The sequence below is a fragment of the Lynx rufus genome, unplaced genomic scaffold (genome assembly GCF_022079265.1).
Source record: "Lynx rufus isolate CCGP_SWC_20201006 ecotype Redwood Valley unplaced genomic scaffold, mLynRuf1.p SCAF_7, whole genome shotgun sequence".
In the NCBI taxonomy this organism is placed as follows: domain Eukaryota; kingdom Metazoa; phylum Chordata; class Mammalia; order Carnivora; family Felidae; genus Lynx; species Lynx rufus.
This window is the reverse complement of record NW_025814889.1, coordinates 38,444,422-38,460,492: the sequence shown is the minus strand read 5'-3', so window position 1 is coordinate 38,460,492 and position 16,071 is coordinate 38,444,422. Positions and strand designations below refer to the sequence as shown.

The 16,071-nt window shown below is 47.9% G+C and overlaps 1 protein-coding gene across 1 annotated transcript in view; it reads right to left on the bottom strand.

Moving 5' to 3' along the window:
• PRMT8 (protein arginine methyltransferase 8) overlaps positions 1-14,872 on the bottom strand; it is a 95,847-nt gene extending 80,975 nt beyond the window's left edge. The window contains exon 1 of the mRNA XM_047067191.1: positions 14,798-14,872. Coding sequence (XP_046923147.1) covers positions 14,798-14,872 — 75 coding nt within the window. The remainder of the gene's footprint in view (positions 1-14,797) is intronic.
• Between the last annotated feature and the right edge of the window lie 1,199 nt (positions 14,873-16,071).

Below are 16,071 nucleotides of genomic sequence, written 5' to 3'. Positions count from 1 at the left end.
CGGAATAGGGGAGGTGAGAATAAGAGAAGCCTGTAGTATGATTCCTAATTTCTGGATAGAATGATGGAGAGAATGGCAATGCCCGTCATGGAGACAGGCATACAAACGGAGACAGAGATGAGCACATTCAGAGGAAAGATAAGGAGCTCAGTTTGGGTCATGTTGAATTTGAAGTGCCTACAGAATATTAAGAAAGGGAAATCCAGCCAGGTCTGGATGTCACAAGATGTAGAAGAGGATGACATCATCCAGGGACAGTAATCTGGGGACAGCCTCACTAAGAGGTGAACAGGAAGAAGAATCCACATGAAAGATTGAGATAGAACAGTCAGAGATGTGGGAGAGGCAGGAGAAAGTAGGGCTTAGGACACCAAAAAGGAGAAGCTATCAAGAAAAATACAATAACCAACAGTGTCCAATGTTATTGATTGGTCATGTGTAATAAGAGTCCATAAAAATACTGGATAACAAAGGGGTCTCCAACGTTGGTAGTAAGATCATGTCAGAGAAGGATAAAATAGGATTATCGCTCCCCCAGGCCTCCAGTATGAAGCTCAGCTTTTGGCACCAGCCATGGTACCCAAAGAAGTATAGCATCCTAGTTTGGGCCTGATCTGGGACATAAGCCAGCTCCCAACACTTTAGAAATGATGGTCCAGCACCACACACTGGGGAAGACAAATAAGTATGGCTTTAAGAAATTTGAAGCTCAAATAATCCCCCTTTTTAAGTTTATTTATTTATTTTGAGAGAGAGAGAGAGCAAGTGAGAGTGAGGGAGGGGCAGAAAAAGAGGGAGAGAGAGAACCCCAAGTAGGCTCCACACCAACAGCCGCATAAAACCTGACATGGGGCTCGACACGGGGCTTGAACTCATGAACTGTAAGATCATGACCTGAGTCAAAAACAAGAGTCAGACGCTTAACTGACTGAGCCACCAGGTGCCCCCTTCTCTTTCTTTTCCTTTAGCCCTGTACACATTCAGTACAGGCTAGACCCATGGCACAAGTAAGGTTATCCATCAGTTGCCTAGTCAAGTGGATATTAAAGGATCTGCTGCCCAAGACTGGATTCTCTCCAACATCCAGGCCCCCAGAGTCCAGAACCAAGAATCTGTGACTGTCTCCCCCTACCACCTGAATGGTAATCCCTTCACAGTCTCTCCTGCCTGAAAAAGAAAGAGCCATTGCTCTTCGAAGCCTAGAAGCCCATGCCTGGGAAGTGAGAGAGAATGGAAGAGACTGAGCCAGCAGGTGGAGAGCAAAAATGAAGGCAGTGGTTTCTGGGGGAAGATTCACTTTTCCCCAGATAAACAGCTGCCTGCAAACAGCCTACCCTTATATGCTTTGTTCAAGTCAGGACCCTAAAAGAGGTCTGCTTCTCACCAAGCCAAAGCCCAGATTGACAGCATCTTTTTGCTTTTCCCCAAACCTCCACTTTCTATGCCATTTGCCACCGAGGGGGAAAACATCTCCCATTTTGAACAGCACGAATTTAGCACACGTGGGCATGTCTGGAAGGGGAAGCCATGTGGAGGATGGCGATGAGCTTGTCTCCAACTCCACTGACAACTCAATAAGGGGAAATTGGCATAATGCTGCACTGGAAGGCACTTGAGATAGCAAGTGAATCACAACAAAGTTTAAGACTTGCACAATACCTCCTCCCTTTCCCAAATGGCCTTATGCCCATTGTCTCATTTAGTTCAGGGGCATCCCTATCAAGTAGGGTAGATTAGGATCAACTCATCCATTTTTCATTTGGTCGCTGAGAGTTATGGAAGGCAGATGGCAATAGAGTCAGAACCATGGGTTCTGTCTGTTGGCTTTTAACTCCTTCTACACTACCTAGTATCAGCCAAGGGCTTGAGGAACTGGAATGAATAAGCAAAAGTTGAGGCATTTCCTCCTTAGTGCTTAGGACAGAGCCTGACTGTCTTGACTAGATCATACGGGGTACACTCCAGAGGTGAGGGCATGGATCTCAAGAGCTCTAAGACTGTGGATATTTGATGCTGAAGCAGAGCTGGAAGAAGAAAAAGAGGTGGGCACGGGCTTGGCAGAGCTTCCGTGAAGCCTCCAAGAAAAGCCGCCAGATCTGGCCTGGTAGACAAAATCCTAGGACCCTGCAGTACTGGAAGCCCAAGCCAGTGGTTTAGTTTTCTTCACATCTTGGAAAATGGAGCATCTTATTTTTAACCTTTAAACAGAGGAGTGAGTAGCAGTGATGGACCAAGATAATGGTGAATAAAGGAGCCTCTGCAAAGCTCTAGGCAGGAATTGTGTCCACTCTGCAGAGCAGCTGGGCCCCAAGTCAGTTAGGAGTGCCTGCAGTTAGGAGCCAGAGCCTCAGGGCAGTTCAGATCCCTTGTCTTGGGACATCCCCTACTCAGTCTCCTGCTCACATCAGTCAGTGATGTTGGGAACAAATATATTGTTTGATCCAAATCCCCGAACTCCTCTGCCTCAAGCAAGGTTTTTCAGGGGAGCCTCCATAGTCTCTATGCTGCATCTTGTCACTGCTAAAGTGCAGTAGTTCCCAATTTCTCAGGCAAAACCCTGACCCCTACCCTTTCTGGGGCTTACGCCTTACCTGTTCAGGAGGGCATTAAACTTAGACCCTTGTTTATCCAAAAATCTCCCCTTACTGAGTTTTCCTTGAGTATAAACTTTCTCCTTGCAATTCTTGCTTTGTCCATCAGCAGTGAACATCTAACTGTGTCAGCTTAACTACAGCCTGGCTTCAGGTCAGGAGGATTTCTTTCTATAGTGGAATCCTAAGTAACTGACCATAGTTGCATTAGGAAGGGACAGAATGGATAGATATCCGTTTAAACACTAGCATCCGTAGAACATTTTCTGTACAGGAAAGGTACATGTAGCAATGATCATTGAGCAAATGATTTTAAACCTCTAATAGGTACTAAGCACTGTGGTAGGTGCTGTTCAATTGTGAACAGCCCCTACTCTCACAAAATTTATGGTGGACTTATAGACAAGGAAATCAGCAAGTACAGTGTGATGTGTGCCATGACAGAGGACGCACAGGTACTATGGGATCACATGGGTGGGAGAACAAAGTCAGACTTGGATAAGGGGGTAGTGTCAGGGAAGGCTTCCAAAAGAGGTGACGTCTAAGCAGAGATCTAAAGGGAGAGTAGTAGGTTGCCAGGAAGTAAAGGGAGGAAAGCAGTTGAGTATAGCTGGCGTAGGAGCAAAAGACTTCTAAGAAATTAAGGAAAGGAAGGTGGAAAAGTGCTTAGGGCATGACCGTGCAGAGCCTTATGAGCTATGGTAAGCAAGAGACCTTTCTCCTAATGAAAATGGAAAAGTCACTGAAGGGGATTAAGGAGGTGAGAAGTATCATCAGATTTCCACTTCAGAACATGCATTCATGCTGCTATGAGAACAAATTTAAGCAAGGAAGGGAGGATGTGTGGACAGTGTCCAAGAGGTTACTGTGGAGATCAGGCAAGAGATGGGGAACGAGAGTGGGCCATGAACCAGGATTACAAAAGTGGGGCCAGAAAGGGGAGGACAGGGTTCAGGACAAAGAAACAAACTTGCAGGGTGTAGAATCATCACTCACCATGAAGAAAGGAGATAGGAGAGTCAGGGCTTGTGACTGGTAGATTCTTACTAAGCAGGGTGAGGGTCAGCAGAGGAGAGGCAGGTTGGTGGGAAGAAATGCTATCTCGCAAGGGAGCCAGCAAGACATCTGAGTGGGGGTGTCCCATAGGCAGTTAGCTATGTGTGTCCAAGCTCAGAGAACAGATCTGGGCTACAGCTTGGAGTCTGGGAATCAACACATAAACTAGTAATAAAGCTAAGAGAGGGGATAAGATGACCTGGACAGAATGGGTAGGTAGAGAAGAAGGTGACTCAGAGCCCAGCCCAGAGGAAAACCACAGTGTCCGAGTTGCGTAATAAATGTCGTGCATCAGCTGCAAAGTCGGCACTGCCTAATCTTCATGACCCTGAAATTCAGGTCTGTCTCTACAAGACTCTCCCTCAGATTCCCACACTCAACCTCACCCCAACATGGGTCCCCCATAGGACACGCTTCTCCGTGTTGACTCATCAGACACTGGCTTGAGCTCGGAAGCTCCAGGCTAGTGATTAAATGTGTCCCTTATATATCTCCTACTACAAATTGCAAACCACGTAGGATAAGTACATAAGCGTACAAGGATGTACTTCTGCATCAGGGACCCACAGACTTAGGTGTACATAAACATCCCTGCACATAAACGCACCCACACACCCTACAGTCTGGATTAGGTCATTTATGTCTACTCAAATGGAACATTAGAAGTGACTTTGAACTACAGGTTTTCCCCTAAAAAAATAAAAACAAAAACAAAAACAAACAAACAAACAAACAAACAAAAAACACTGGCCTAATAAGCAGTTACAACAGGAGGAAAAAGAATAAAACGTTTGTAGAGATTCTTCTTTATGTCTTATTCCATGATCAAATTTAATCCTCATGGCTAACCTGTAAAATGGGTTTTAGAATCCCAAAGGGATGAAGACCAAAATGTTCTCCTGTGCCTCCATGGGACAATAGCTTTTATTCTGGAGAAGGGAGAGTAGGAAAAGATTCTAACAGAATCTTTGGCATATGTATGATATACAGGTTGACTTCCTTTATTCATTTAAGAAATATTCATCACTGTCCTACTATGTACCTGGAGGCAAGAGTCGACCAAATGCACGTAAATATAGAGCATTCCTTAATTAGGATCCTGTTTACACTCATGATGGGCTGTAATCATTTTTGTGGGACTGTCTGATTGAGCCTCCTTAGAGAAGGGCTGTCATAGCTGCTTGTCAGAGAGATGAAGTCCTTGAATTGAAAGCTTCTGTGGGAATTACAGTCTTCCATTTTCCAGAAAGGCCACCACTGTTCTTTATTTCAGCTAACAAGAGATTACCTTTCACAACTGAGCTACAAATGGGGGCCTAATTGATGAATTTGCTAATAGCCTTCCCTTTATAGTGGCATTAGCCTAGTTGGGTCTTAGCTGTACCTCCCTCGGGTGAGGCCTGACACACAGTGATATATTCTGCTAGATTTATGGCTTAGAGGACAGGGAGTTTAACTCAGTAATTAAACATCCAATTTGCCACATGAGCCTGGGAAATATCTCCATCCTCCCTCTTCCTTTTGCCTGTGCCTCAGTTTCTCTCGGTGGGAACGGGGCGGGGGGAGTTATCAATCCACCCAGTAACCAACAGGTAGGAGTTTCTCTCTTCTTAGCCGCAAGGCTTGTGAAGGGCACAGAGAAGTCTGTGATAATGGGCCTTCCCTCAAAAGGTCTGCAATCAAGCATGATTGAGACTCTCACATCCCCCATTTCTCTCACACTGTTAGGGACCCAGTGAGGTTTCCATTTCATTCTTAAGATGTTGCCAAACACCTGCTTCCTAGAGCTTGGAGTGGGGTAGGCCAGGCTGTGGGTCCCTCCTGTAACTGAAGCACTTCACTTGAGGACTAGTGGCCCCTGGGAGGGGGCTGCTAAAGAGCCTTGTCTTCAGTTGTCTTCATGGCTCTGGCAGGCTGACCTGAAAATGAATTGGTGATTCAATGATTGTATGACCTGAATCAAAGACGCCCTCCCCTGGCCACTGTGCTCCATCCAGCTCTACTGAAACTGGTTCCCTGACATCCGTGGTAAAGACCCTTTATTCATCCACTCCCCCTTTGGGATGGCACTAGATAAGCCCAGATTACAAATAACAGCTAATCTTTCTTGAGCATTTACCATGTGCCAGACGCATGCTTTTCGTGAAATAACCCATTTAATCCTCATAATAACTCAATGGGATAAAGTGCTATTACCATATCATAGATGATGGGCCAAGGCACAGACGATGATGGTAACTTGCGCAGCAGGCTGATAAGCTGAGATCCGACCCAAGGCGTGCCAGTCCCAAGGGCTGCACACTTCCTGTCACACAGAACTGCCTCAGGGGAGAAGTCAGTGGCCCACATGATTTAATTGTTTGGAAGGCACCAAGAAAATCCTTATCCCTCCTGCCCTCCAGAATTGCCCCTCAAATAAGCTGGTAATGGGCTCACAACTCTACCCCCAAAATAATTCCTCTGGCATCGACAAAGCAAATCTCCTGGGAGGATGAGGGGATCTAATACATGGAGCCTGCTACTGACAGGCTCCAATTAGCTATAGTCCCTTTCTCCTGCATGGAAGTGTATCACTTCCTTCCCAGATTCCCAAAACCTTCAGTGGGTGGGAGCTGGTGTAGGGCAAAGACGAGAATAAGCTTGAGGTTGGTGATGTGGATAAAAAAGGAGAGAGGCCTGAGTCAACAGCAGAGCACATTCCAAGTCTGAGAATACCCCAACTCAGCTACTTTCTGGCTCTACAACTGACCACCGCAGATTCCCATTTCTTCAACTGCAAAATAGAAGTAGAAGGAGTTGCATTGTAATCTTGTTGTGTAAATCAAATACGGTGATGCTTACAAAGTACTTAACACTGTCCAATGCACAGTACAGACATTAAGATGGCAGCTCTTGTTTTAATTATTGCTACTGCACAAGGAAGGAAGGCCTGATAAAGACACTGAGAAGTCCATGGGCAAGGTGGACCACTGAGTGAGCGGGAGGAAAGAGACTTGAAGGAGGGAGACTACCTTCATCGACTTTGCAACTATTCTGAGGCCTTTATGTATTAATTCAGTCATTTGTCAGCCATTTCAGCTCAGACCTACTGTATGTGGACATTGTGTCAGATGACGTTGTGGGTTGAACCAAGCTGAATCAAGTCCCCCTCCCCCAAAAAGTCCTAACCCCTGTTGTCTAGGAATATGACTTATTTGGAAATAAGCTCTTTGCAGATGTAATCAAGTTCAAATGAGGTCTTACTAGATTAGGGTGGGCTCTGGTCCAGTGTGACTGGTGTCCTTTTAAGAAGAAGAAATACAGACATACACACAGGGGAGAAACCTATGTGAAGATGAAGGCAGAGACTGCAGCAATGTGTCTACAAGCCAAGGAATATTGAACATAGCTGGCAACAGCTAGGAGCTGGGGAAGGATCAAGAAACAAGCTCCGCCTAAGAGCCTTCAGAAGGAACTGACCCTGTTAGCATCTGGATCTCAGACTTGTGGCCTCCAGAACTGCCAGAGAGTACACCTCTGTTGTTTTAAGCCAGGCTGTTTGTGGTTCTTTGTCACAGCAGCCCTAGAAAATAAACATAAGCAATAAAATTACCAAGATACATTTAAAAAACGAAGTTCTTGTTCTGGAATCTTTGCTATTCATTTCACCCCCCAGAAGAGGATGGATGAGAGTCCAGGTTTAATCCAATGGCCTTGGGTCTGGCTTCCAAACAGGCATACTTTGTTAAACAAGAGCTTCTCCTCTGGCCCACCAATTAGGACTCCAGGCTGGAGGATAAGGATATCTTACAGGAGTAGGCGGTGTGGAATGAGGATTGTCCCAGCCACAAGTCATATCAGGTCCCTGCCACCCACAGGGCATCGCATTGAGGACTGTGAAAAATGAGGATTGCAGGGTGGTGGTGGCGGCAGAAAAAGAAACCCTGGAAAACGAAAGGTGGGGGTGAAGTCTTGTTTTCAATTTCTTCCAAACCCACCATTCCTCACATCTCCTTTTGATATCTCCATTCTTCCTCTTCATAGTTTAAGTTTCTACTCTGGTCCCTCAGATGCCTTCATAGCCTGGTAGGCTGGAGAAGAGAAAGCACAGGTCTTGGTGGCTAGAAAACAAGAGTTTGAATCCCAGTTCTACCACTCACTATTTGTGGGATGTTAGGTAAGTAACACTGTCTGTGTGTCTGTGCTTTGGCTTTTTCATCTGTACAATAGGGATAGTATGTAACTCATATATGTTATGTATGTACATCTGACATACATTGTATAATGCATGTGTGTATGTATGTAATGCACAATAGTATACATTGACCAAGATGATACATGCCAAAGCATTTTAAACGTCATGTGAAAAGGAAAGAGATCTCATTATTCACAGTTCCTAGATCTTATGTACAGAAACTCTGGTTTTAGATATCACGTATCAGGACATACTACAAAATTAGCACAAAAATATAAAAACAATAAATCAGATGCTATGTTTAAAGGACCAATGCCAGTGTACAAATGCCAACATATAAATGGCTTTGACCTAGGAGTAAACCAGTCTCAACACCAGCACTCAAGATCTCTGTGATACTGGACAAGATTTTCCATCTCGTAGTTTAAATGATTTGTGTTTCCATCCAGCTCTAAGTTTCTATGACTTTATGAAAAAGTGCACATCAAGCTGTTTGCTCTTATAAAATTACACTTTAAAAAAACTCTTTACTTATGGGTCACCCATTACAAATCTGGGGAAAGCTGGGATGCTTGAGGGAATTCTAATAACAAGTGAAGCAGAAAAGCCATTTGATGTGTGAAATATCCAATGGGCTCGGTAACACTGGAAAGGCAAGTTTTCTGGAACAATCCTCTCCTGGTTATTCATATGAGAAGGCTAATGTCAGAATATCAGAGACTGGGTTGGAATACCTTGGAACAAAAGCCAGTAAAGAGGGTGAGACAGCCCTAATACAGCCCAAAATGCAAAAACAACCGGCCAGCTTTTATCTCCTTTTAGAATAATATGAACAAAGGTGACTCGGATTACACTAGAAGAGATTGAGCCCCACTTAAGGAAGAACTTCCTTCTGAGATACATAAGTTTGGAGAAATCACCTTCTCTAAAACTTTTCCAAAAAAAATTTTTTTAATGTTCATTTCTTTTTTGAGAGAGAGACAGAGTGACAGAGCATGAGCAGGGGAGGGACAGAGAGAGACACACACAGAATCTGAAGCAGGCTCCAGGCTCTGAGCTGTCAGCACAGAGCCCAACACGGGGCTTGAACCCATGAACCATGAGATCATGACCTGAGCCAAAGTCGGGTGCTTAACCGACTGAACCACCCAGGCACCCCTAAAACTTTTCAATGAGAGACCCAGCAGCCAACTTTGTGTCCTGGGTGAAGTGTGTGCAGCAGCAGAAGCAAGGACAGAGCGACCCTTTGAGAACTTTTTGCTTGTGTTCTCTCCATGCTTTTTCCAAGTCAGTTCACAATGGCACATAACGCCTGCATTTCACACAACACAATCCGGCTTCCAGTTACCTTGGCAGTTCACATGTTGTCATGCTGCCGACTTTTCCCCTGCTGGCACACTAGACTCCAAGGTGTAAGTACTGTTTTTACAGATGTTTGCATGTTCCACACTGGTATGTGATAATCACTTTGCATTTCAGTTAGCAAAGAGGAAATGAAACCCACTGCTGAATTGGAGACAAGAGTGTTGTGTTTCACCCTCGTTGACAGCCAAAAGCCAATTTAGGACTCTCTGAAAGGCCGAATTTCCCTGGGGGGAGGGGAGCATGGGGCAGGGGTGGGGGGTGGGATATGGGTATCTTCTTAATGCTCCTGAGCTTGCTTAAGGATTGAAATTGGTGTTTGCTGAGGGAGGAAAAATCAATGTGGATTATGGTTTATGGATCACTTCAGCTGGAGAAGCAAGCAAGTGGGAGAGCTCATCCAGTTTGCACTTTTTCAGCAAGACTCCTACAAGCTAGCAGGCTAATAGCATAAACACCTATCCAGAGCTCACCACATTCTAAACCCTTTGCACGAATTAATTCACTTAATTATCACGACAATTTGATGAGGCCGGAGAGGTTACGCTCAACATAACACATCTACTAAGTTCAGAGCTGGATTTTAAGCCAAGCAGTCTGGTTCCAGAGCTGGCATGGTAAGTTAGCTTTCACACTCTTTGGAAGGAGATGTGAATACAGACCATCCTCAAAGAAGTGGGGCTGGATACTGCTTCCTCTTCTCTTCCTCCTCAATTCCCTGACTTTTGTGCTATGGGACCACACACTTCAGCTGAAAGGAACTTCCCAAGGAGAGGGATCCCTTAGCCACATACACCATGTCAGAAGTCAGCTCTGTGCTCTCTATAACACTAACCCCCTTGTCCCATTGCAGGATTTTTCCCAACCCATAATTATTATCACTCCCTGGGTCAGTAAGTCAATAGAACATTTAAAAAAACAAAACAAAACAGCCTCCAAAATGACTCCTTTGCTAAAACTCTTTTCTCACCCCTAGGGCTCTCCTCTGAGGTGCTAAAACCCCAATCAGGGAGTCATCACCATAAATAATGCATCAGGCTTTCACTAAGAATCAGTAAAGCAAGGAGCAGCTCAGAAAAGTCCATTATCCCCCCATGGTTCATAATTGGGCATTGTGATTAATCCATTTATCTGCTATTCAGATGAACACCCCATAGTAAGAGTCAGTAATTACAGAATATTGAATAGGTACATGAATAGCCAAAATGTACCCATGCTTTGAGTTACTGCGGCAACTTGATTCCCAGAATCTTTAGTCATTTTGAGTTTTAAAGGTCCACAACATTAGCAGAGAGGTGAGAGATAGGAAGCCCAATTTTCAGAATATCCTGAGTGGCTAAAACCCAGAAAGCTCATGAGCTTGCTTGTACATAATCACACGAATCAGCTCACATTCAACAATTTATCAACATTTATTATCTGCTATGTGTCGGGCACAGTGTTAAGAACAGGGTATACCAAAGAAAAGTTCTGAAGAGACAGACATATAAAAAGCCAATCATCTTGTAATAAGAAAAGTGAGATCTGTGTTAAGAACACAGAAGAAGAATGAGTACTCACTCCCCAAGAGGGTGGAGGATCAATGCAGATCTGGGAAGGCTGCCCAGAGGAAATGACCTTTGAGTTGAATCTTGCAGGTTAAGGAAGATTTTTTTTTCCAGAGAAGAAGGGAAAAGAGCATCCCAGGCAGAGGGACAAGTATGCACAAAAGTATTTGGGCAGAAAGTGATCTGTACAGAGAATTGCATAGGACAGGCATTAAAGGGCTTTGTGTACTATGCTAGGGGAACTGGACTTTATCTTGTATCCTGTATTCAGTAGGGCAACATGGTAAGATTTTAAAGAGATGTGTGAGCATGAGCAGTTTGGTGCTTTTGAAAACCCACTGAGCGATGATAATGAGGCTGGATTGGAGAAGGAGACCAACAGTTGAGAGGCTACTGCCTTAGTGAGGGCCAAAGTGAAGATGACCTGCCTCAGGCACTGGGAGAGAACCGAAAAGGATAGTGGGATGGAACAGTCCGACTAAAGGCTTTGCAGACATTTCAGAAGGCCATATCAGAAAGTTCCTGATGATGGGTGGGGAGCAGAAGTGATGATGCGTTTAGTTGAGGAGGAGAAGCCTATCAAGTAGCTGGACAAAGTGTAAATGATACGGATATCGCTTCATGTATGTTATGTTCCAAGGACTGTCATGGTATTTCCTTATATCCTCTGCCTACCATCCACCATAAGGGAAATCGGCTCAAGTTAAAGGGGACTGAGGCACTCAGTGCCACACAGAACGTACCCTGCCCACTAAGCCTGTGCCCCTAGTGTTCCCACTGCCCTAGCTCTGAACTTCACTTATTGAGGGAGGCTTTGTTTACAACGTAAATAGCTTTATTCTTCACTTTTTCCTTCCTGTCTAACAATTCAAATGTCTTTCCCTGTCTTTACCTTGTGAAAAACACCTTCTCCCATCATCCTTGCCTACCCCCAACATTGTATCTCTCCCTTCCAAAGTATCTCTATCCTCCCCATTCCTTACCCACTCCTATTCACACATGACATCTTTTTAGAAGTGGCAAGTGTGGGGCAAAGGACAGTGAATCAGAAGTGAGGGCAATCTGGAGTGCCTGGATGGCTCAGTTGGTTAAGCATTCGACTTTGGCTCAGGTCATGATCTCCAGATAGTGAGTTCAAGCCCTGTGTTGGGCTCTGTGCTGATAACTCAGAGCCTGGAGCCTGCTTCACTTCCTATGTCTCCCTTTCTCTCTTCCCATTCGCTACTCACACTCTGTCTCTGTCTCTCTGTCTCTCTCTCAAAAATAATAAACATTAAAAATTAAAAAAAAAAGTGAGGACAGTCTGTGTTCCAAGACTGTTCTAGCTGACCAGGTGACTTTCAGAAACTGCTTGATCTCTCAGCCACAGTGTCCTCAGTTATAAAATGGGGATATGAAATGAATACTAACCTTTGCTTACCTCACAGGATTATTATAAGAGGAAAAGAGATAAAGTGCTTGCAAACAACACCAACAGAAAGTAGGAAAAGTGCTACAGAATTATCTGGATTGTTGGGCACTACTGACCACCAGACGGTGAGTTGCTTACGGGCAGGGGCCTGGTTGCCTTCATCTTTCAATCTGGAGTACTTAATTATTTCTAGTACAGAGTCAGTGTTTGATAAACACATTGAATTAATGACAAGGACCACTGCCACCACCAACACACACACACACACACACACACACACACACACACACAGGTGTCCTTGCCTCTCTCTCCCACCATAATGCAGGCAAACCCATAATACCTCCGCTTTTGGAACTACTGCTCTAGTCCTGGTGTGTTCCAAAAACAGCAAGTTCCTGGAGGAAAACCAAGTGATTGTCACGCGCCTGGATGCCTCCACTGGGCACGTTTGACCAAGTCTGAATTCCTCCCCTTCTCAAGGGAAGTTGCTAAGAACTGAACCCCAGAATCCCTCTCCTCCAAGGAGCCCCAGCTGGGTCTTTCCTTACCCCCTCCCACCTTTGTGCCAGGCATGAGACGTGTTTTTTTTTTCTTTGCAGGAGCTCAGCCGCCTCTACTGCTGTTTTCATTGATGCCTTGAGCAGACCTGGCATGTGCAACTGCTGAGAAGGGGGGGGGGAGCGTGGAGCCGCGGGGGAAGCAAGTAAAAATAGCCTGGCGCGCACCGCTCTGCCTGCTCTGGACGCCTTTAACCCTGGCCAAGGTGGGGAGCTCAGCAGCCACTACAGCACACTGCTGAACCTGGCAGGGGTCTGCATCCAGACCCCGTACAACAGCTGGGGTGCGGGGGCTTAGAGACCCGTGAAAACTTTTTTTTTAGAAACCCAGAAGTGGGGGGAGGGAAGAGCAGGAGAAAGCTGTTTCTTGCTTCTAGCACTCCAGCCACCTGGCTGCAGGGACTGCTATGTGCCCACTGGTCCAACACTTTACAGAAGTGCAGCCTTGACTCGGAGCTATTTTTAGCAACCTCTTCCGCGGGTGGGCGATCAGAGGGAGGAGTGTGAGGGGATTGGGAAGGCTAGCTCTCTGCTGTGAGGCTAGGCGCCTTTGCGGGTGGAGAAGAGGAAGTGTCGAGGGGATAAGCATGCTGGCTTTGCCCTAACTCAAGGAGACAGCGTTAGCTGCTGAATGCCCTACTGCTTTCAAGCCCCTGAGCGTGTTTGTTTTTCGAAATCGACAATTGCCAGATGCATGCTGCTTCTAATCTCTCAGAGAATTGGGATTTTAAAAGCGTTGCTGCCTATTGCTATGGGGTAAAGGTTAGCTGCAGTTAAGACCTTACCGAAGATCGGAAGGGTCTCTGCATCGTTTTGCATTCCAGCAAGACAGAGGGACAATCCCCGTGCCACACCTCCATCCCCGCCTCACGCTGCATATGGGTAACCATATGTGAAATGTACGGCAGCCCCACCAGACACCCGGCTATTAATAGAGCCCGGGAGTTTGCTCTCTGTCTTTTTCCTGCCACCGAGTAAGGGATGATCTTCACACACATACCCCACTCCGCCCCCACCTCGGCGCACCGTTTCTCCAGGAAGGTAAGGGGGCTGCCCACGCTGATCCCCTTCGTGACTACAGGTGCCTAGAGCCTACGGACTAGTCCAGTTGTAACGACAGCAGGGTCACTGCGAGGCCAGGGAACACAGCCTCCAGTCTTGGGACGCAAAACCCAGCAGGGCTGTTTGCGTCTCTGGGCCAACTCGAGAGTAGAGAAAGGGCAGCTATTGGGCTGCCGAAGGCGAGGGGAGCAAGAGCGCAATCTGAAGAGCTAGAGTGGCCTCCTCCAAAGCCGCTGCGGGACGAATGGCTGTAGACCCATTTCTCCCCTGCAGCCCGCGGCGCGCAGCCCCCACCCGGCGCGGGCTTGGCTGCGGCAGGAGCGGGCGCTGTCCCTGGTTCTGAAGGTGGCCGCGACCAGAGCTCCCTCCCCGGGTTTAGCGCCCCAAGGCGGCTCAAACATTCCAGGGTTGCAGACCTCTCTCCGGCCCAGATCTGAGCGGGAGGGTCTGTTGGTGGTGCCCAAGTCCCACCACCCGCTCGGTGTGGCCCCGCCGCGGCCCGGAGCTCTCCGCGGTGCTGCGGGGACCGAGAGCTGGGGTGACTGACTTGAGCCTTGAAGGGTAAAGCTCAGGCAGCGTCTGGAGATGGTCAAGGCACCGCAGGGAGCCGACCTGGTCCCAGGATCACCCACCCCAGCTTTGCACAAAGCTGGGACTCTGGACCCCTAATGAAGCCCAGAGGAGAGAGCAGGGGAGCACTGCTGCCCAGGGTTTGGGACTTGGGGAAAGAGAAGCGAGCAGCGGGTGGCAGGAGAGGGAGATGGGGTGAGAGCGATTCTTTTGCATTTTCAAAAGGGAGGGGACCTGAGACATGCACTGGCTTTTCCCCCAACACACATACACACACACACACACACACACACACACACACACACACACGGCCGGCAGAAGCAAGCGGGATGGAGCCGGGGAAAGTTTGGCACTAGGTGCTGAGCAGCGGCGGCGGTGGCGGCGGCGGCAGCGACAGCGGCGGCGGCGCGGTGGTCCGGGGTGGGCTGCCGGGGTCGCCGAGAGCCCCGGCCCTCTCGCCTCCTTACCTCGGTGTTCTCGGCAGCGTTCTCCGCCATTTTCCTCCTTAGGAGCAGGCAGCGGGAGGAGTGTTTCATGCCCATAAGAGCCAGCAAGGGTTTGATGATACAGAGATAGTAGAGAAAGAGAGAGCTGGTGTAGCTTTAAAAGAGAGAGAGAGAGAGAGAGAGAGAGAGAGAGAGAATGGGAGGAAAAAAAAAAAAAACCAACCCAGCCCCTCTGCTGGAGCGTCAGCCGATACAATCAACTACGGTTGAGTCTTTTCTGCAGTCTCCACTTTGTTTTATTTTCCTCCCTTCTCATCTGCTTCGGATTCCTTCACACAGTTTCAAGTTCTTCTCGCGCACCCGACCCCCTCCCCGCCCCTCTCCACCCGCGCTGCGGGCTAGGCTGGAGGGAGGCAGCCCCGAAGGCTTCGCGGCAGCGGCGGCGTCTCTTCTCCTGGCTGCTCTCAAAGTCCGGCCGGCCGGAGGCAGCCACCAACTCCTCTCAACTTCTGCCGATCGGCTGGGCGAAGCAACACGCTTCCTGCGCGTCTCTCCTAGGGGCTGAGCCGGGTGAGTGGGGGCGGGGTAGGAGGTTCGGTAGAGCGAGCGGCGGCTGGGCGCAGACGGAGGGCCCCCAGCGCCCCCGGGCCCGCCGCCTCCTTCAGGCTCCAGGGGTCTTTTGGCCGCCTCCACCCCCAGGCGCCGTGGACAACTTGCGCGGGGGCAAAGGGCGGCGCGGACGCTGCAAGGCCACGCGGGAGACTCGATGAAAGCAGGCGCCGGAGCTGGGCTCTTGCAGGTTCTTAGACCCGGGTGTATGTCCTCCCACCGAGGACAAGCTCTGGGCAAGATTGGGCCATAGTTACCTCGCCCCCATCCCACCCCACCCCCAACTTCCCAGATCCTCTGTCAATTCTTGGTTCCTTCCTTGGCGAATTATGGTTTCAGGAGCGAAGGGGTGGGTGTCTGGATGAGGGAGGGTCCTTAACTCCTTCAACTCTAAGGCTAAGTGTGCTATCATCTCTCCTTTTCTCCCACTGTCCCTGTCCAGGCACTTGGGGCTCCAAGCTTCTCTCAGGTTGAGAGGTCGGGCCAAAGGTTCAGCCAGAGGTGGCTCGGAAGAGACCATAGGAGAAAGTCAAATGGCTGAGCCCACAGTCCTGTTCCCCTTACCCTAGTCTTCCCCGGCAGCCCCCTGCCCACACATTTCTCTTCTCCCTCCTCACCCCTCCCCCATGGTCACCAGATTTTGAAGTCCCTTTTATGGGAGAGAGGGAGGATGTCACGTACCCATT